The 22,191-nt window shown below is 44.8% G+C and overlaps 1 protein-coding gene across 6 annotated transcripts in view; it reads left to right on the top strand.

Annotated features, from left to right (window-relative positions):
* The window catches only part of LOC106574090 (dynamin-like GTPase OPA1, mitochondrial), a 76,918-nt gene extending 56,698 nt beyond the window's left edge, over positions 1–20,220 (top strand). For all 6 annotated transcript variants that reach the window (XM_014149639.3, XM_014149637.3, XM_045697354.2 and 3 more), the window contains 2 exons: positions 17,987–18,059; positions 18,455–20,220. In XM_014149639.3, the coding sequence (XP_014005114.1) occupies positions 17,987–18,051 (65 nt within the window). In that variant the 3' untranslated portion in view covers positions 18,052–18,059; positions 18,455–20,220. The remainder of the gene's footprint in view (positions 1–17,986; positions 18,060–18,454) is intronic.
* Positions 20,221–22,191: the final 1,971 nt, after the last annotated feature.

Genomic DNA, 22,191 nt, shown 5'->3' with positions numbered 1-22,191 from the left:
AGCTTTCCGAGCTAAAGGTTAGCTAACCGCTAGCAGTGGTTTGCTGACTGATAGCTGGTAGGTAGTTAGCTGGCTAGCTTCAGTTGAGGGATTCCAGATCCGAAGTAAATAGAAATACTTTAGAAAAAACAGATCCACGTCACATTGGGTGCGGCTGGTTGCAGGAGAGTGTTTAGAAAAATATTTTGAAAAGATATGCGAAGAAAAATATATACAAGAGACTCGACAGGGCAAAGACATACGTCTGACTGCTACGGCATCTTGGAAATATCGGCCTAATGGCCTAAGGCTCGTATTTCTGTGTGTTATTATATTATAGTTAAGTCTATGATTTGATAGAGCAGTCTGACTGAGCGGTGGTAGGCAGCAGCAGGCTCATAAGCATTCATTCAAACAGCACTGTCCTGCATTTGCCAGCAGCTGTTCGCTGTGCTTCAAGCATTGCCTGTTTATGACTTCAAGCCTATCAACTCCCGAGATTAGGCTGGCAATACTAAAGTACCTATTAGAACATCCAATAGTCAAAGGTATATGAAATACAAAATGGTATAGAGAGAAATAGTCATATAATAACTACAACCTAAAACTTCTTACCTGGGAATATTGAAGACTCATGTTAAAAGGAACTACCAGCTTTCATATGTTCTCATGTTCTGAGCAAGGAACTTAAACCTTAGCTTTTTTACATGGCACATATTGCACTTTTACTTTCTTCTCCAACACTTTGTTTTGCATTATTTAAACCAAATTGAACATGTTTCATTATTTATTTGAGACTAAATTGTTTTTATTTTTGTATTATATTAAGTTAAAATAAAAGGGTTCATTGTTCATTCAGTATTGTTGTAATTGTCATTATTACAAATGTATATTTAAAAATCGTCCCATTTAATCGGTATCGGCTTTTTGGGTCCTCCAATAATCGGCATCGGCGTTGAAAAATCATAATCGGTCGACCTCTAGTACATTTACCATTCATTCCTATTTCTAATCTATAATGTTTGTTTGGTTAGGTTAATGTCTTATTGCATTCAATATAATATTATTCTATTCTTTTACCGTTCTCACTGTCGGAGTGGACAACCTATGCTACACTTGTGAGAAACAAGTTTTGGTTTATATCATTCCTTTTACGAGTTTTGCCAATTTAGTAATTGTCTTTCGTTTGGAGCGCTCCTGTCAATGTTGGGTAATCACGCGCACCAGATTACGCATAGAATTAGGCCTAGAGGCTACCTGGCCTGCGCGCAACTGTAGGCATATAAATGTGCCCATTTGGGGATCTAATTACTATGTCTGATTGGCTTAACACACCACTATTAATGAGCTGTGGAGCTTCTCAAAGTAGTGTTTTCTTCACCTCAAACAGCAAGCAAACGGCTGTTTTTTATATCCATTGAGAATAACAAAAGTTCCTCAATGTATTTGAAACATATTTCCATCTCTCTCCTTTTTTATAACCACTAAGCGTGAACAATAGTTTGTCAAATGTGTTTGGAAAATCTCTCCATTTCTCCCTTTTTATAACCACTAAGCGTGAACAATAGTTTGTCAAATGTGTTTGGAAAATCTCTCCATTTCTCCCTTTTTATAACCACTAAGTGCCAGTGGAAACATAATTTCTTCTTATCCCTTGTGCAAATAGCTTACAGCTGTCTGTCCTGAGCTCACTGGTGCAGGAAAATCTGAGGGTCCAGAATATTTTATACAGTGTTGCAAGCATGAGCTTCTGGATGGACACATTAGTTGGTAGTTGATTAAATGTTTCAAGTTTGGCTATGCATGGCTTGTCTGCAACAATGCGATTTATATGTTATTTATTTTTATCAGGGTATTTTCTACCTGCAGGCTGCAATGTTTTTATTTGTTGACTTTATAGGCTATTTTTACATAGTTGGCAATAGGAGATACTTTTTAGGTTTGCCAACCAAGATAGACCACAGCCTGTCGTTTTATATCTGAAATATCGTTCTCATTGTTCAATATGTGGTTATGCTCTTGTAATTTCTCCTCTCCATCAAGTCTCAAACTACTGGCCTGCGATCCAAATGCAGTCCCCAGGCAAAATTAGTTTGAGACCTCAGATGTAGTCTGAAAACCCAACAGGAATCATCTGATGATGATCGTTAACCATCTATGATGTTAACGTTTCATGTTATTCAATGTTTTTTCCTGGTAAATAGTCAATACCAAGCTAATGTGTGTGATGGAGATATTAAACATGTGACATGGTACGAACGAAAGTCTTGTGATGTTTGGAGCAGCTGGGAAATTAGGTTAAACTCTGACGTAAGCCTGTCCCCTCTCTCACACCTGTGTGCTGTTTCACCCTCCCCTGCCAGACTCAACAGGAGATTCCACCAGTTTAGCCGGGCTGGGTGGGGAGGTGTGTGGTGTGTGGCGTGTGTGTAAAACTGAACACGGTGGTACTTGAAATCCCCTCCGATCTGTTTTTACACGCTCCTCTTCTCTTCTGTGGAGGCGAGATGACGGCCCCTCGTAAAGGTATTAGGCCAGGTCAGCACTCAGCCCCAGGAGTCTGGTAGTTACTGGATGGAAGGGAAACGTTAGCTCTTTCTTTCTCTCGCTCTCTTACTCACTCTCTACCTCTCTCTATCTCTCATTGATGGAGGGAACGTGTATAACAGTACTCACACACACAGGCAGACGGGAAGACAGACAGGCAGACAGGCAGGCAGGCAGGCAGGCGGAGGAGTCCTTTTTATATACACGGCGTGTGTATACAGACGCATGCACCCGCCAGCACGGTCTCACACCAGACTAGAGCACGCCTCTTCACCTTTTACCCCAGGTCTTTTTGAGCTGTTCCTGTGAGTTTAGTGCTGGTATTGTGTGCGTGTTTGCGTGCATGCGTGCTGTGTAAAGACCACAGTAGCACTCTTGGTAGTCTGTAGCTGCTCCCCGGAATGCCCTTCCTCTCTCACGCAGTCCTCCATCTCACTTCTTCTCCCTCCATATCTTTCATCGCTACTTTTGTTTCTACCCCCTCCTTTTCTTCCTCTGTTTTTCCCACCTTCTCACCAACACAGGACTGTTTATACCCCTCCCTGACTGCCAGGGGAGGAAACAGCTTCCGCCATTCCAACAGCTGGATCAGAGGCCCTCCATTCCTCCGCTCTCCACACCCCGGCCAGCCAGCCGCTCCCAGTCCCAGTCCCAGTCACAACCCCTGCCTTCACCTCTCTTTTCCACCCCCCTCCCCTTCTTCTCTCGAGGCTGGGAACCGGGGCTATCCACGCTCCCTCCGACACCTGGTGTTTTAGTGACCCACTCCGCTCTCTACACACATCCTGCTCCACCACATGTGTTTGACAGCCCTGCAGCAACAGTCTCTGGGTGGGTGTAAATCTGTCTTCACTGGGCCTGAGTGTGTGGATGGGAGAGAGGTGTGTTCTGGGAGACTGTTCAGTCTGTCAGACACCCAGCCAAAAGGAGAAGGGCTAGGCTGTTGGCCCTGCCTTTCCCAGGACCGGCCTCATTACTCTCATTTTGCCTCATCTTTTCCAAGATCACTGAAGGCAACAGGTGAAAGCAATAATGTTAAAAGTAACCAATCAAGTCCTTTCATTTAGCCATGATAATGAAGTAAAGAGCAAAGGAAGCTGTCTTTAAGCTATTGGGACACAACCTTACCTGTCACCTATCTACTGCTGACCCCATTTAGTGGTTGATAGGGCTGTTGGTGGACTGAGTTAAAAAACGTTTAAAAAAAAACATTTGTCTAGCAGTGGCAAATATATAGAAAATGTATGGCACACGAGACCCCTGTCTGATTCACGCCTTTCTGAGTGGACTAATCCATTGGAGGCCACTGGGATGGCACACCAGTATCACCAGTAGTACATTTGCCGTTAATTCCCATCATTTCTAATCTTCTATGTTTGTTTGGTACAAACCTAGGCTACACTAAACAAAAGTTTTCGTTTATTTAATTCCATGTATGAGTTGTAAATGTATTAATTGTCTTTTGTTTGGAGCGCTCCTGTCAAACTTGAGAAAGGAAGTGCACCTGATTACTTGAAGAAGTAGGTCTAGGTTACCTGGCCTGCACGCAAATGTAGTCCGACTGTATAAATGGTCCCATCTGGGGATCTGATTTGTATTTCTGATTGCCTTATCTCACCATCACTGTGGAGCTTCTCAGTCATTTTTTCTTCGCCTCAAACACAAACTAAACAGTCATTTTTTATTTTTACGTCCATCAAGCCTTTTTCTAAAATATATGTATATTTTTTAAATGTACTCATCAATCTACACACAATACCCCATAATGACAAACCTTATTTACGTAAGTATTCAGACCATTTGCTATGAGACTTGAAATTGAGCTCAGGTGCATCCTGTTTCCATTGATCATCTTTGAGATGTTTCTACAACTTGATTGGTGTCCACCTGTGGTAAATTAAATTGATTGGACATGATTTGGAAAGGCACACACCTGGCCCACCGTTGACAGTGCATGTCAGAGCAAAAACCAAGCCATGAGGTCGAAGGAATTGTCCATAGAGCTCTGAGACAGGATTGTGTCAAGGCATAGATCAGGGGAGGGTACCAAAACAGTTCTGCAGCATTGAAGGTCTCCAAAGAACACAGTGACTTCCATCATTCTTAAATGGAAGAAGTTTGGAACCACCAAGACTCTTCCTAGAGCTGAACGCCTGGCCAAACTGAGCAATCAGGGGAAGAAGGGCCTTGGTCAGGGAGGTGACCAAGAACCCGATGGTCACTGTGACAGAGCTCCAGTTTACTTACACTTAGGTTGAAGTCATTAAAACTCGTTTTTCAATCACTCCATACATTTCTTGCTAACAAACTATAGTTTTGGCAAGTCGGTTAGGACATGTACTTTGTGCATGACACAAGTAATTTTTCCAACAATTGTTTAGACAGATTATTTACATTGACATTTTAGTCATTTAGCAGACTCTCTTATCCAGAGTGACTTACAGTAGTGAATGCATACATTTCATACATATTTTACTTATAATTCACTGTATCACAATTCCAGTGGGTCAGAAGTTTACATACACTAAGTTGACTGTGCCTTTAAACAGCTTGGAAAATTCCAGAAAATTGTGTCATGGCTTTAGAAGCTTCCGATAGGCTAATTGACATAATTTGAGTCAATTGGAGGTCTACCTGTGGATGGATTTCAAGGCCTACCTTCAAACACAGTGCCTCTTTGCTTCAAGTCGAGGGAAGATCAAAAGAAATCAGCCAAGACCTCAGAGAAAAAATTGCAGACCTCCACAAGTCTGGTTCATCTTGAACAATTTCCAAATGCCTGAAGGTACCACGTTCATCTGTACAAACAATAGTACGCAAGTATAAACACCATGGGACCACACAGCCGTCATACCGCTCAGGAAGGAGACGCGTTCTGTCTCCTAGAGATGAACATACTTTGGTACGAAAGTGCAAATCAATCCCAGAACAACAGCAAAAAACCTTGTGAAGATGCTGGAGGAAACAGGTACAAAAGTATCTATAGCCACAGTAAAACGAGTCCTATATCGACATAACCTGAAAGGCCGCTCAGCAAGGAAGAAGCCACTGCTCCAAAACCGCCATAGAAAAGCCAGACTACAGTTTGCAACTGCACATGGGGACAAAGACAGTACTTTTTGGAGAAATATCCCGATGAAACAAAAATAGAACTGTTTGGCCATAATGACCAACATCAGCACATGTCAGTTTTCAGATATCGAGTTTGAATGTGCTTGCGATGACATTTCACTCCATCGTGTCATTAGGGAATTTAGTTTGTGGTTTGCTGCTCCTGCACAATGGGATGTGTGTGTGGGCTCAGCACCAGCTAGAGGCCCGTATTTACCTGAGGGTGTTTAAGTGTTGGGTGTTCTTCTGGGGGGCTGATGTGCAGAGTATGATGTGTCGGTCGGCATCGGCCGTGCAATCTCTGTGGTTTTTGAGGTTGTTTGGGATCAGCGCTGTGCCTAATGTGATGTAGTGACATGCAGGCTTTAGGGTATGTCCCGAGTCGGACCGCCAGATTCATCCTTGTCTGATAGAAGTCATGGAGACAGGTGGGGCTTTACCGGAGTGGGACCCTGGTTTGAGTGTTACTGTCAGGTTTTGCCTTGGAATTGACATCACAGGTGATTCAGGTCAGTCTGTCTTTCTGTCTGTCTGTCCCTGTCTGTTTGCCTGCCTATGTGCGTGACTGTCTGTCTGTTTGCCTGCGTATCTGTCTGTTTTCCTGCCTGCCTGCGTGTGTGTGTGTGTGTTTGCCTGCCTGCCTGCCTGCGTGTGTGTGTGTGTGTTTGCCTGCCTGCCTGCCTGCGTGTGTGTGTATGTGTGTTTGCCTGCCTGCCTGCGTGTGTGTGTGTTTGCCTGCCTGGGTGTGTGTGTGTTTGCCTGCCTGCCTGCGTATGTGTGTGTGTGTGTGTTTGCCTGCCTGCCTGCGTGTGTGTGTGTGTGTTTGCCTGCCTGCCTGCGTGTGTGTGTGTTTGCCTGCCTGTGTGTGTGTGTTTGCCTGCCTGCCTGCCTGTGTGTGTGTTTGCCTGCCTGCCTGCCTGTGTGTGTGTGTTTGCCTGCCTGTGTGTGTGTGTGTGTGTGTTTGCCTGCCTGTGTGTGTGTGTGTTTGCCTGCCTGCGTGTGTGTGTGTGTGTTTGCCTGCCTGCCTGCGTGTGTGTGTGTGTGTGTGTGTGTTTGCCTGCCTGCCTGCGTGTGTGTGTGTTTGCCTGCCTGCCTGCGTGTGTGTGTGTGTGTTTGCCTGCCTGCCTGTGTGTGTGTGTGTGTTTGCCTGCCTGCCTGCCTGCCTGTGTGTGTGTGTGTGTGTGTTTGCCTGCCTGTGTGTGTGTTTGCCTGCCTGTGTGTGTGTGTGTGTTTGCCTGCCTGTGTGTGTGTTTGCCTGCCTGTGTGTGTGTTTGCCTGCCTGTGTGTGTGTGTGTGTGTGTGTGTGTGTGTGTGTGTGTGTGTGCGTGTGTGTGTGTGTGTGTTTGCCTGCCTGTGTGTGTGTTTGCCTGCCTGTGTGTGTGTTTGCCTGCCTGTGTGTGTGTGTGTGTTTGCCTGCCTGCCTGTGTGTGTGTGTGTTTGCCTGCCTGCCTGTGTGTTTGCCTGCCTGCCTGTGTGTGTGTGTTTGCCTGCCTGCCTGCCTGCGTGTGTGTGTGTGTGTGTGTGTGTGTGTGTGTGTGTGTTTGCCTGCCTGCGTGTGTGTGTTTGCCTGCCTGCCTGCGTGTGTGTGTGTTTGCCTGCCTGCGTGTGTGTGTGTGTTTGCCTGCCTGCCTGCGTGTGTGTGTGTGTTTGCCTGCCTGCCTGCGTGTGTTTGCCTGCCTGCCTGCGTGTGTTTGCCTGCCTGCCTGCGTGTGTTTGCCTGCCTGCCTGCGTGTGTTTGCCTGCCTGCCTGCGTGTGTGTGTTTGCCTGCCTGCGTGTGTGTGTGTGTTTGCCTGCCTGCGTGTGTGTGTGTGTGTGTGCGTTTGCCTGCCTGCGTGTGTGTGTGTGTGTGCGTTTGCCTGCCTGCGTGTGTGTTTGCCTGCCTGCCTGCCTGCCTGCGTGTGTGTGTTTGCCTGCCTGCCTGCCTGCGTGTGTGTGTGTTTGCCTGCCTGCCTGCGTGTGTGTGTGTTTGCCTGCCTGCCTGCCTGCGTGTGTGTGTGTTTGCCTGCCTGCCTGCCTGCGTGTGTGTGTTTGCCTGCCTGCGTGTGTGTTTGCCTGCCTGCCTGCGTGTGTGTGTTTGCCTGCCTGCGTGCGTGCGTGTGTGTGTTTGCCTGCCTGCCTGCGTGTGTGTGTTTGCCTGCCTGCCTGCCTGCCTGCGTGTGTGTGTTTGCCTGCCTGCCTGCCTGCCTGCGTGTGTGTGTTTGCCTGCCTGCCTGCCTGCCTGCGTGTGTGTGTTTGCCTGCCTGCCTGCCTGCCTGCGTGTGTGTGTTTGCCTGCCTGCCTGCGTGTGTGTGTTTGCCTGCCTGCCTGCGTGTGTGTGTTTGCCTGCCTGCCTGCGTGTGTGTTTGCCTGCCTGCGTGTGTGTGTTTGCCTGCCTGCCTGCGTGTGTGTGTTTGCCTGCGTGCCTGCGTGTGTGTGTTTGCCTGCCTGCCTGCGTGTGTGTGTTTGCCTGCCTGCCTGTGTGTGTTTGCCTGCCTGCCTGTGTGTGTGTGTTTGCCTGCCTGCCTGCGTGTGTGTGTGTGTTTGCCTGCCTGCCTGTGTGTGTGTGTGTGTTTGCCTGCCTGCCTGTGTGTGTGTGTGTTTGCCTGCCTGTGTGTGTGTGTTTGCCTGCCTGCCTGCGTGTGTGTTTGCCTGCCTGCCTGTGTGTGTGTGTGTTTGCCTGCCTGCCTGTGTGTGTGTGTTTGCCTGCCTGCCTGTGTGTGTGTGTTTGCCTGCCTGCCTGCCTGCCTGCCTGTGTGTGTTTGCCTGCCTGTGTGTGTGTGTGTTTGCCTGCCTGCCTGCCTGTGTGTGTGTGTGTTTGCCTGCCTGCCTGCCTGTGTGTGTGTTTGCCTGCCTGTGTTTGCCTGCCTGCGTGTGTGTGTTTGCCTGCGTGTGTGTTTGCCTGCCTGCCTGCCTGCCTGTGTGTGTGTTTGCCTGCCTGCGTGTGTGTGTTTGCCTGCCTGTGTTTGCCTGCCTGTGTTTGCCTGCCTGCGTGTGTGTGTTTGCCTGTGTGTGTGTTTGCCTGCCTGCCTGTGTGTGTGTGTTTGCCTGCGTGTGTGTTTGCCTGCCTGCCTATGTGCGTGACTGTGGCGTGCACATCCGTAGTTCATCAGTGGAAAGTCCACACACCGAGGCCGACGTTACCCCGTAAGATTGATTGTCCAGGCTACTTAACTGGCTCTCTGTGGTTTACCAGGATTTACAACCCCCCCCCCCCCCAAATCAACTCGCAAATTACATAGACATTTTCTGAATTTACAACTTGAGTGTCTTGCACAGCTTTAACTGTATAAAGGCGTCATTACTTGTAGGTGAAGTAACATTTATTTGGAATTCGCCCCCCCAAAAAAAACATTTTTTGTATTAGGCCTACTCCTCTGTGTTGAATAATTCTGCTGTTTTCCTGCATGGAAGCTTTTGGAACCTAGCAGCGCTAGCTAGGATAAATCCACTTTGCAAATGAAATCTCCATATTTTCCCCCGTAACCCAATTTTACCTGTCACCCTTCAAAGCCATAGCAATGTCTGTCAATAAATCTTGCCCAGGAGACTACAAAACACATCCTCACATGGCCAGGAGACTACGAAACACATCCCCACCTGGCAACACATCCACACCTGGCAACACATCCCCACCTTGCCAGGAGACTACACAACACATCCTGCCCAGGAGACTACACAACACCTGACGTAACAACCCGGGAGACGACACAACGCCTGACGTAACAACCCGGGAGACGACACAACGCCTGGCGTAACAACCCGGGAGACGACACAACGCCTGGCGTAACTACCCGGGAGACGACACAGCGCCTGGCGTAACTACCCGGGAGACGACACAGCGCCTGGCGTAACTACCCGGGAGACGACACAGCGCCTGGCGTAACTACCCGGGAGACGACACAACGCCTGGCGTAACTACCCGGGAGACGACACAACGCCTGGCGTAACTACCCGGGAGACGACACAACGCCTGGCGTAACTACCCGGGAGACGACACAAGGCCTGGCGTAACTACCCGGGAGACGACACAAGGCCTGGCGTAACTACCCGGGAGACTACGCAACGCCTGACGCTTTCACGTGTTGTTTTCCCCGCTCTGCTTTTTTGTTTTGTCTAGCCCATGTGGTGACCCCAGGTTGAACCTGTTCAGTCTCAGGGCTCGACTTCTTGGTTCTGCTCTCCTCAGGCATCTGGTTTCTAGATAAGCCCTCCAGAGCCAGCTGTGATTCATGGCTTTGCCACTGACGGGCGTTTTGCCCACAAGATCCCCACTTTCTGCATCCGCCTCCAACGGCCCTGCATTTATAGCATGTTAAAATAAAGATTTAGAGACAAATCCAGTGACATGGCCATGCCTCCTCTTCTGTTTTTTACTTTAAGAGATCGCTTTTCAGTTGGGACAGGATCACGCATGCAGACGTACAAAGGATCCCATCTCGACTGTAGCCTTGCCGGTGACAGAAGTTGAATGTAAAAATGTGTTTCTGAATCATGACAGTTTGGGATGGGAGCCTCGTCCTGACCAGGCGCTGAACTCAGTCCTGTCTTCAGAGTTGGCTGATGATGGACTGGGGCACCATGCAAAAAAAAACAGGCGTTTGTCTTGGCACCAAATGTTAGCCACTGAAACTCTCCATTGACACTTTATAATACAGTCTCCCATTTCTAACGGCTGCCTCTCTCCTTTCATATCAAACTCCAGAGAGGAGCATCCTCAATATTAAAGAGATTAAGGACTCTCCCTCACAGCGTGCTATACGACCCTCTCTCCTCTTTCTACTCTCTTTCCATCTGTATGGAGTGGTTGTTCGGCCGCGGCCACACTGTTTCACAGTCTAATTACAGGTCAATTAAAGGCTTTTCCCTCAGTCCCTTCTGCTGTTCCTGCTCTGTCCACTGAAGGCTTTACAGCCTTACGGCGCCGATGAGTGGGAGTGAAAGAGACCTATCATTTCCTGTGGAGATCAGCCGAAAGAGGGACCTGAAATAAGGGATTTCAGAGGATTATGGGAATATTCATGACCAGATAAAGGGAGGGCAGCTGAATGGCAGTGTCTTGGGGCTCATCTCTTAGGTAAACCGGAGCCTAAATTGAGTTTTTCGATCCCTCTGAGGCAACAGGCAACGAACGGCGACTCTGTCCACTTTGTGTGTTGCGTTTCCGCGCGTCCTGAAAGAAAAGCTGCCTTGTTGTGAGCTTTTTATTTCCCTTGTCGTCTTGTGGGACAAACAGATGGCGGAGGAGAAATCAATATGTTCCGCACCATCACTAACCAGAATATTTGAGTTTTGTTAAATCCGCCATTCACAATCTGTGCATCCCCTTACTTTTCCCTTCATGATGACAGGGGCATAATTTTAACGCCGTTATAAATGAATGGCATTAAATGAATGGTGTAACATTTTGCCTATCAAATTCTGATCTAAATGGCGAGAGATGTGAACTATAAAATGTACTTCAGTTAAGGTTCGTTCAACGTGTGTCATCTCCTCCATGGTTGACCTGATGCAGTAAGTGGTCCACATCAGGCAATTTAACCATTTTATTTCAGCTGGCTTTGAAATAACTGCTAGGCCTACTCTCTAGGAGATTAGACTTAATGCTGATAGGAGAAATTTGCGGGATGATTTGGAAAATGGTAGTTGAGGATATTATTTTCTGCAACTTGCATGAAAAGAGGACTTTGATGCCCTGCTATCAAAAGACACAAAGGTCCACAGGGGCTGATAAACTGAAGCCGGGGCTGCGTCATCGCTGGCGTAATAACCCACATTTTACATTTAAAAAAATGGATATTGGGGAATATTGCAAAAGTAGGGAAGGCTGCTTATGTGCTGCCACTCCATAAGGTTGGGGACACTAGTGTTCTTCGTCATTATCATGCCATGTCTTGGGGTTCTTGTCTAGCAAAGATTCTTGAATCTTTGATAAATGTACAACTTCGTTCCTTTTTATCTGAATTCTATTCTGAATGTACAGTGCCTTGCAAAAGTATTCACCCCCTTGGCGTTTTTCCTTTTTTGTTGCATTACAACCTGTAATTTAAATTTGATTTTTATTTGGATTTCATGGAATGGACATACACGGAAAAGTGGTGCTGCATATTTACATTACATTTAATACATTTATATGTATTCACCCCCTTTGCTATGAAGCCCCTAAATAAGATCTGGTGCAACCAATTACCTTCAGAAGTCACCTAAATAGTTAAATAAAGTCCACCTGTGTGCAATCGAAGTGTCACATGATCTGTCACATGATCTCAGTATATCTACACCTGTTCTGAAAGGCCCCAGAGTCTGCAACACCACTAAGCAAGGGGCACCATGAAGACCAAGGACCTCTCCAAACAGGTCAGGGACAAAGTTGTGGAGAAGAACAGATCAGGGTTGGGTTTTAAAAAAGATCCTAAACTTTGAACATCCCACGGAGCACCATTAAATCCATTATTAAAACATGGAAAGAATATGGCACCGCAACAAACCTGCCAAGAGAGGGCCACCCACCAAAACTCACGGACCAGGCAAGGAGGGCATTAATCAGAGAGGCAACAAAGAGACCAACGATAACCCTGAAGGAGCTGCAAAGCTCCACAGTGGAGATTGGCGTATCTGTCCATAGGACCACACTCCACAGAGCTGGGCTTTAGGGAAGAGTGGCCAGAAAAAAAGCCATTGCTTGAAGAAAAAAATAAGCAAACACGTTTGGTGTTCGCCAAAAGGCATATGGGAGACTCCCCCAAAAAATGTGGAAGAAGCTGCTCTGGTTGGATGAGACTAAAATTGAGCTTTGTGGCCATCAAGGAAAATGGTACAGTTGAAATCGGAAGTTTGCATACACCTTAGCCAAATACATTTAACTCAGTTTTTCACAATTCCTGACATTTAATGCTCATATAAATCCCCTTTCTTAGGTCAGTTAGGATCACCACTTTATTGTAAGAATGTGAAATGTCAGAATAATGGTTGAGAATGATTTATTTCTGCTTTTATTTCTTTCATCATATTCCCAGTGGGTCAGAAGTTTACATACACTCAATTAGTATTTGGTAGCATAGCCTTTAAATTGTTTAATTTGGGTTAAACGTTTTGGCTAGCCTTCCACAAGCTTCCCACAATAAGTTGGGTGAATTTTGGCCCATTCCTCCTGACAGAGCTGGTGTACCTGAGTCGGGTTTGTAGGCCTCCTTGCTCACACACGCTTTTTCAGTTCTGCCCACAAATTTTCTATGGGATTGAGGTCAGGGCTTTGTGATGGCAACTCCAATACCTTGACTTTGTTGTTCTGAAGCCATTTTGCCACAACTTTGGAAGTATGCTTGGGGTCATTGTCCATTTGGAAGACCCATTTGCGACCAAGCTTTACTTCCTGACTGATGTCTTGAGATGTTGCTTCAATATATCCACATCATTTTCCTACCTCATGATGCCATCTATTTTGTGAAGTGCACCAGTCCCTCCAGCAGCAAAGCACCCCCACAACATGATGCTGCCACCCCCGTGCTTCACGGTTGGAATGGTGTTCTTCGGATTGCAAGCCCCCCCCTTTTTCCTCCAAACATGACGATGGTCATTATGGCCAAACAGTTCTATTTTTGTTTCATCAGACCAGAGGACATTTAAAAAAAAAAATACGATCTTTGTCCCCATGTGCAGTTGCAAACCGTAGTCTGGCTTTATTATGGCGGTTTTGGAGCAGTGGCTTCTTCCTTGCTGAGTGGCTGTTCAGGTTATGTTGATTATAGGACTCGTTTTACTGTGGATATAGATACTTGTAACTGTTCTGCAGCATCTTCACAAGGTCCTTCGCTGTTGTTCTCGGATTGATTTGTACTTTTCGCACCAAAGTACGTTGAGCTCTAGGAGAGATCGCGTCTCCTTCCTGAGCGGTATGACGACTGCGTGGTCCCATGGTGTTTATACTTGCGTGCTATTGTTTGTACAGATGAACGCGGTACCTTCAGGCGTTTGGAAATTGCACCCAAGGATGAACCAGACTTGTGGAGGGCTACAATTTTTTTTCTGAGGTCTTGGCTGATTTCATTTGATTTTCCCATGTCAAGCAAAGAGGCACTGCATTTGAAGGTAGGCCTTGAAATACATCCACATGTACACCTCCAATTGACTCAAATGATGTCAATTAGCCTACCCGAAGCTTCTAAAGCCGTGATATCATTTTCTGGAATTTTCCAAGCTGTTTAAAGGCACAGTCAACTTAGTGTATGTACACTTCTGACCTACTGGAATTGTGATACAGATTATTTCACTGTCTGTAAACAATTGCTGGAGAAATTACTTGTCATGCACAAAGTAGATGTCCTATTCGACTTGCCAAAACTATAGTTTGTTAACAAGAAATTTTGAAAAGCGAGTTTTAATGACTCCAACCTAAGTGTATGTAAACTTCTGACTTCAACTGTATGTCTGGCGCAAACCCAACACCTCTCATCACCCCGGGAAAAGCCTTTCATCAGCAGGGACTGGGAAACTGTTCAGAATTGAAGGAATGATGCATGGCGCCAAATACAGGGAAATTCTTGAGGGAAACCTGTTTCAGTCTTCCAGAGATTTGAGAGTGGGACGGAGGTCCACCTTCCAGCAGGACAATGACCCTAAGCATACTGCTAAAGCAACACTTGAGTGGTTTAAGGGTTAACATTTAATTGTCTTAGAATTGCCTCAATCCATTTGAGAATCTGTGGTATGACTTAAAGATTGCTGTACACCAGCAGAACCCATCCAACTTGAAGGAGCTGGAACAGTTTTGCCTTGAAGAATGGGCAAAAATCCCAGTGGCTAGATGTGCCAAGGTTATAGAGACATACCCAAAGAGACTTGCAGCTGTAATTGCTGCAAAAGGTGGCTCTACAAAGTATTGACTTTGGGGGGGATGAATAGTTATGCAAGCTCAAGTTAGTTTTTTTTTGTGTTATTTCTTGTTTGTTTCACAATAAAAAAGATTTGGCATGTTGTGTAAATCAAATTATACAAACCCCCCCCCCAAAAATCAATTTTAATTCTAGGTTGTAAGGCAACAAAATAGGAAAAATGCCAAGGGGGAGTGAATACTTTCGCAAGCCACTGTATATCAATCAGGGATTAGACCAGGGCGCAGTACTGTAACCACAATAGTTGTAAATGATATTGTCAATGCTTTAAATGCATAAATGAATTGTGCTGCCTTGTTTGTTGTTTTGTTGACACCGTTGATCATTCTGTTTTATTGACTAAGTTGTCCTCAGTAGGCCTGAGCACTGATGCCTCTATGTGGTTTCAGAACCATCTCAGTAATATAACTCAGGCTATTGTGACAGAGGGGGGTCAAATCTGAATTCCTTGATGTGCATAAAGGGATACCCCAGGGTTCGATTCAGGGGCCGCTATTGTTTATGCTGTATATAAATAACATTGGAAATACTGTGGTTTTTTTAAATTACATTTTTTACTTAATATAAATGTTTATGCTGATCAAACCAGTGTTGCACCATTTGTAACCACGCCTTCTCACATTTGCAGTGTGATTTCCATGCGCTGCAGAAGTCACACTTGGAACTTTGGTTAGTTCTTAATGCAAACAAAGCAAAATACATGCTATTTTCTAGGTCCAGTAAGTAACTTAGACAAATTTGACATTTTAAATTACTAGCCTGAACAGAACACATTGAATGAGTTCCCTCTTCTAAATATCTTGGTATGTGGCTAGATGATGTATTGGGGTTTAAAACGCACGTTTCTGACCTGGTAAGGAAATTGAAGATCAAAATGTGATTGTTTATCTGTTGTTTTGCTAATTAAAAGGAAGTTGTCCAGGCCACTTTTTTATGTCTGTTTTAGATTCCGGAGATATTATCTATATGCATGCAGCAACTTCCACACTTAAACCACTAGATGCTGTTTTCCATTGTGCCCTTGGATTCATTAGTGGTGATCGTTTTAGAACTCACCATTGTGTATTGTATCAAAAGGTGGGTTGGGCCTCTGTATCTCAGAGAGCAGCATTCTCTTTGGTTTATTTACAAAGCACTCCTGCAGAGACTTCCGATGTATCTGACAACACTGGTCAAGGTCACAACAATAGCGTACGGTACAAGAGCACAACATTGTATAGTGCTAGAGGTTCCAAGGTTTTTATGCTCCATAGATGTGAAATGTGTTGCGGGGGAAGCTCAGGCTTGAATACCTGTTGCCCTTTAGGGAATTTATAACATTAGTGGGGAATCCTCTAAGTGAAGATTGGGTTTGTTTTTGTAATTGAGTATTTTATTGTGTTGATGTTTGTATGCAGGGCTGATTTTTAAAATACTTAAAATAAAGGTTCATAAAAATGTACACACTAGCTCTTTTATAAAGTGGCACATCTAGACTCCGCTGAGCTTTGAAGGTGAGCCAGGGGTTTTCCCTGGCTTGTTTTGATGTGACAGAGATGTCCCTCCCTCCTCCTTCATGGGTCTGGGACAGATAGATGTTTCTATTGACTCCATGTGAGTTTTGTTTTGCGGTTGGTGCCCGACCCACTCTCCTTCCCCTGGTATGTGTGTTCCTTAACTTCCTTTGAGCCCTTGTGGTTGGGTAGAGAGTTCTAGAGTGGGTGCTACAGCCAGGTTAGGTTTCAGCCCCAACACACCTGTCGTGATGGTGGAACCGTGTCACCGTGCCCTCTTTCCCAGCCCTAATGCCACCATTACGTGTTAGAATCTCCCCATGTGCCTCTGTGTTAAAGTATCAAAGGCTGGGGAATTTATTTGTGTGTGTGTGTGTGTGTGTGTGTGTGTGTGTGTGTGTGTGTGTGTGTGGAGAGAGCGTGAGAGGGAGGGGGGGAAAGGTGTTTTTCTACCACTCTTCTGCTGTTTGTCATTGTTTAGATGTGTGTGTTGGTCATAGTGATTTCTCAGCACTTTTAGTGTTATATTTCAGGACTCTGAGGTGTGTGTGTGTGTGTGTCCTTAGACGTGACTTTCATCCGTCAAAGGGATACATCTACACCCGTGCCCCCCACCAAAGGGTCTTGCACCAGCCCCTCTCTGTAGGATAAGGTTACCCTCTAAATGCAGCTCCCACTGTCGTGTTGACCTGAAATAGACACTTAAAGGAGAACTTCACTTTTTTACAGCTTGATGTGTTAGATGGTTCCTCACAATTTGTTTTTGTTAACATGCTCACATTCCTCCATGACTTCCATTGATTGTTAGCTTGTGGTGGCTAAGATTAGCTGAAGTGGCTGTTTTTAAAGAACTGAACCATGGATTACAGTTCCTCTTGGCCCATAGACTACTTTCAGTGTGAAGAACCATCTAACGTCAAGCTGTAAAATTGTGAACTACTCCTTTTAAAACACTGTTGGTCTGCTAAACCGCTATGATTTATCGAGCCGTAGAAATCAAGGAGTCTTCTGGTTTTGAAGCTTTCAGACCTTTGTGTCTAAGTTTTTTTGTTTGTTGTCAAAAGCATTTGAAGATACTATCAGAAGAGTATCTCGCCTCAGAGTTTTGTTTGAGTTTGTGCTTGGGGCAGCTCCAGTTGGATTAGTCTACTGGAATAGAGTGAGACGGAGAGACGGGGCAGCTGGCACAGCTAGTCCCCTATAGGCCTCTTTTTCTCCCGTTTGCTAAGACTTACTCTTGCCATTTTTGTTTATTCAGCGATTAAAGACTCTTTGTAACTGCAGCCCATCGTGTGACAGTACATGTTGTACGGACGGATTTCTCATTAAAACACCGTCTCGGACAAAAGGACCCCAACGGCGGGACGCGGTGACTCAACTTTTTTTTTCAGTGTATTTTCCCTTTCATGTGGAATAATGTTATGGTATCTCCCATCCATTAGCTAGACATGTGCCTGGAGGGACATACCATGTCATGGTTTTGGAGGTGGGAAATCTTTGATGTGGTATGGTCAACAACTTCAATAGAATATTTCACTTAAGTGGTCGTTTTATTTAGGTTTGAGGGCTGTCAGTGGGGACCGTCTGCTGATTGGCTGACACGAGGTGGCAGAACAATGGCCTGTGACACGTCTATTATTCTGCTAGTGAATACATTCATAATGTCAGGTCATTGGTTTCATACTCGTTCTGAGAAAGTATGCCACCAGATATTTATTGTGTATATATCTGGTACTGGGATTGCTGGTAGTTGGAAGGCCACGGTCACAACAGGAGGACTTGGGGTCTGAGAAACCTCGTTGTCTTGGGTCTCACAGGTGGAAACACCATAGAATAGGCCTGTTTAGCCAACTCAACCAACTTGCATGACAACAGTGGTTTACTGGGTTGTACTGTATCAATTGAGGCATCTTGGATGCTCTTCATATCTACTGTTTTTGTTTTGCAGCGACTCCACTAACCCATCCTCTCTCTTTCCTCCTCTGCAGAGAAGGTCCGTGAGATTCAGGAGAAACTTGAAGCCTTCATAGAAGCTCTTCACGAGGAGAAGTAGAGCACCAGGTAGCTGCCTGTCAAGCATCTCACACTACAATGACTATTAGTGAGCAGTGTTGTACAGAAATGTCTCTAATATAAATATATATGTGTAAGCATTTCACTGTGTACACCTGTTGTATTCGACACATCCGACAAATATGATTTGATTAGAATTTGATTTCAATACATATAAACACATACAAATACATATACACTACCGTTTCAGCTGTTTCCAGCTACAATGGTCATTTACAATATTAACAATGTCTACACTGTATTTCTGAACAATTATGTTATTTTAATGGACAAAAAATTAGGTTTTCTTTCAAAAACAAGGACATTTCTAAGTCACCCCAAATTTTGGAACATGTGTGTGATACAGATATACAATAATTCATCTCACCATTTCTCCTTGGCAGAAACCAATGGATCACAGAAGCATTGCACGGATCAAATGACTGAACCCCCCCAGTGATGCCCAACCGTTGCTCTTAGTTTTTTCCTGCGAGTGGAGTTTATCAGATGGAGCCCTTAACACTGAGGAGGATCAGGTTATCAGTGTGGCTGAGCAGATAGCACTTCCTCAGCTCAGTGGGCACCATGCTTTAAAGGCCCATGATGAGTTCACCAGACATGTCCTCTTCACACAGGAATCCAACAACTGTCTCCGGGCTTTTTTGCTCTGCTTTTTTGGCAGAGAAGACGAAGAGAGAAGGACAAGATTGAAGTTACACCTCGTGAATGACTGACGGATCGACCTCTCATGTCGTCTTCCTCTCTCTCATTGCTCCCTCGTTTCTAATAAATGAGGAGGTTGTGAAGGTTTTCTCTCTCACTGCCAACTTCCTTTCCTTTGTTTGGGAATGTGTTTAATCGGCTTGAGCACCTGTCAGAAGGTGTGTCCCAAATTGCACTGGTCAAAAGTAGTGCACTGTAGAGGGAGTAGGATGCCATTTGGGACGCGACCAGAATGTCTGCTGGTGATCGGGTGAGTCGGTTACAGACGTGGTGTGTGATGGAAGGGTGATGGGAACCACCCTCCTCTCTGTAGATTGACTAGCTGTAAATGAACGCAAGGGTTCAGCCTGTTGGGCTGAAGCCATTCTCCTGCCTGTTGTTAGCACTCGTTCCACTTAGGACTTCATGTGAATTCACATCAGTTATCCCAGCGGCTAGCTTTAACCCAGCTCTACACGTGCATCACTAACCATATAGATACAGGCCTCACTTATTAACCCTCACTTGCACAACCTCCATCCTCCTAAAACTAGAATATATGAACAATGGATAGAATATTCCACACTAGTTGTAATAAAGATAATATAGATTGGATTTCTTATTTCAGAGAGTTATGTCTGCTATTGATAGGCAGAGTGCAATGCCCCACTATGTACCACTCTCTCTGCCCTACTGTGTGTGCACCTCATCACAAGGGTTTATAGGATGGCATTTAATTTCACTGTTGGACGAAACAGCCTCTACTATCTTTGTTCTGGGTGAAGATCCAGTGTTGGACTAGAATCTAGTTCAAACTGCAGTGGATGGAACTACATTGTCCAATCACGTTGGGGGAAAGATGCTAGTGACCTCGTTCTATTCAAACGTGGTGACACAGCTGCACAGGCGTCTTTGGGTTCTTGGTACATTCATTCCTTTAACTTTGTCTGCTTCTTCATGCTCTCCTGCCTCTGGGCAGGTCACACTGTCTGACTTGCTGGTCTCTACTCGTCTCTCCTGAGGGACCTTTTTCTCTCTCTGCTCTACTCCATCCATCCTTGTTTTCTTTATTCTTGATCCTTGCTCTTCTCTCAAGCCCTCTATCGTCTATCCTCTCTGTCTCCTATTTCACCCCCCACTCTTTGTTCCCGGCTCTAAAGAGTGGAATGAAACGGTGACTGGTATACTTAACCCCGGTCCTTCATGTGTATATGGGTTAATACCGTACATCGTGTACATGTAAAGTTAATACCAATCATGCATCTGTTGCTTATGGGAGGAGTGTCAGTGTGATGCTCTTGTAACAAGATATCCATGGGATGGTTCAACACCTACAGTTCTCTTTGATGTTATAGAATGTAATGTTTGCATGATATACCCCATCAGATGTGCTTTATTTATTACAAATTTGATTGTTTAAGAAAGTGAAAATAAAATTGATGTTAATAAAAATGTAATTTTCCAAGAAGTTGTTTCCGTGTTATGTCGATGATTTTGTCTTTTAAAATGTTTTTTTTTAATCTTTATTTAACCAGGTAGGCCGGTTGAGAACAAGTTCTCATTTACAACTGCTACCTGGCTAAGATAAAGCAAAGCAGTGCGACTAAAACAACAGAGTTACACATGGGATAAACAAACGTACAGTCAGTAACACAATAGAAAAATCTGTATACAGTGTGTGCAAATTAAGTAAGGAGGTAAGGCAATAAATAGGCCAATAGTGGCGAAGTAATTAAAATTTAGCAATTTACACTGGAGTGATATGTGCAGATGAGGATGTGCAAGTAGAAATACTGGTGTTCAAAAGAGCAGAAAAACAAATATGAGGATGAGGTAGGTAGTTGGTTGGATGGGCAATTTACAGATGGTCTGTGTAGAGCTGCAGCGATCGGTAAGCTGCTCAGACAGCTGATGCTTAAAGTTAGTGAGGGAGACATAAGTCTCCAACTTCAGCGATTGTTGCAATTCGTTCCAGTCATTGGCAGCAGAGAACTGGAAGGAAAGGCGGCCAAAGGTGGTGTTGGCTTTGGGGATAACAAGTGAAATATACCTGCTGGAGCGCGTGCTACGGGTGGGTGTTGCTATGGTGACCAGTGAGCTGAGAACGCAACGCTTTACCTAGCACAGACTACCTTTTGTTACCACAGTCTTGTAGAAGTGTGAAAGACTAAACAGACCGTTGCTGACGAACGGTTAAATGCAACGGGTGGTCGTTCTATAGCCTCTGTCCACAGAACATCGGCTGTCATTTTCTGTTCATCTCCCGGCGATTCTACATGTTGAATCGCCACCGTTCATCAAAAATAAGCGGTGATCTACTGTGCATGGCCGTTGTTCGTGTTGGTCTGTCTTGTACTTTATTATTACATTTTCTTGCAGACAGTATGCATTCCCACCCATACTAATCCTCATACAGTTGTGTAATTCCTCCATCAGGTTTGTTCCTTATTCTAAGACAATGAATAATGTATAACTTAAGTAAAAACATTTTTAAAAGATTGTCGCTTTTGGAGAGTAAATTAGTACCTTTCCTTAAATGTCCACACTATTTGCTTATAGTATCTGCCTTCTCTTTAGAGATGTGTTTAGTGTGTGTTTGTTGCTCAAGCCTACACAATGCTGGTGTTATTAGCTCCAACAGAGCAGTGATACCTAGTTAAATGCTGGTGTTATTAGCTCCAACAGAGCAGTAAATACCTAGCTAAATGCTGGTGTTATTAGCTCCAACAGAGCAGTAATACTTAGCTAAATGCTGGTGTTAGCTCCAACAGAGCAGTGATACCTAGCTAAATGATGGTGTTATTAGCTCCAACAGAGCAGTAATACCTAGCTAAATGCTGGTGTTATTAGCTCCAACAGAGCAGTAATACCTAGCTAAATGCTGGTGTTTCTAGCTCCAACAGAGCAGTAATACCTAGCTAAATGCTGGTGTTTCTACCTCCAACAGTGCAGTAATACCTAGCTAAATGCTGGTGTTTCTAGCTCCAACAGAGCAGTAATACCTAGCTAAATGCTGGTGTTATTAGCTCCAACAGAGCAGTAATACCTAGCTAAATGCTGGTGTTATTAGCTCCAACAGAGCAGTAATACCTAGCTAAATGCTGGTGTTATTAGCTCCAACAGAGCAGTGATACCTAGCTAAATGCTGGTGTTATTAGCTCCAACAGAGCAGTAATACCTCGCAATAAAGAAAAAACACAATACACACGTAATCCAGAAAAATAAAATCAAGAAATTAAGAAATATCAGAACGAACAATGTAGGAGACGGAATATAAACGTATAGATATACATATCTTGTTGTATATGAATAGAAAAGGTGTGTACAGCAGTAGTTATATAGAATGAGCCATGAATACAATATATACATATAAAGTGAGGGTAACATTACTAAAGTATGTGAACATTACTAAAGTGTCCAGTTCTCAATGACTCTATGT

The sequence above is a fragment of the Salmo salar genome, chromosome 16, assembly GCF_965601325.2.
Source record: "Salmo salar chromosome 16, fSalSal1, whole genome shotgun sequence".
Taxonomy (NCBI): Eukaryota; Metazoa; Chordata; class Actinopteri; order Salmoniformes; family Salmonidae; genus Salmo; species Salmo salar.
Note: the sequence above shows the minus strand (reverse complement) of the source record. Positions and strands in the feature narration are given on the sequence as shown.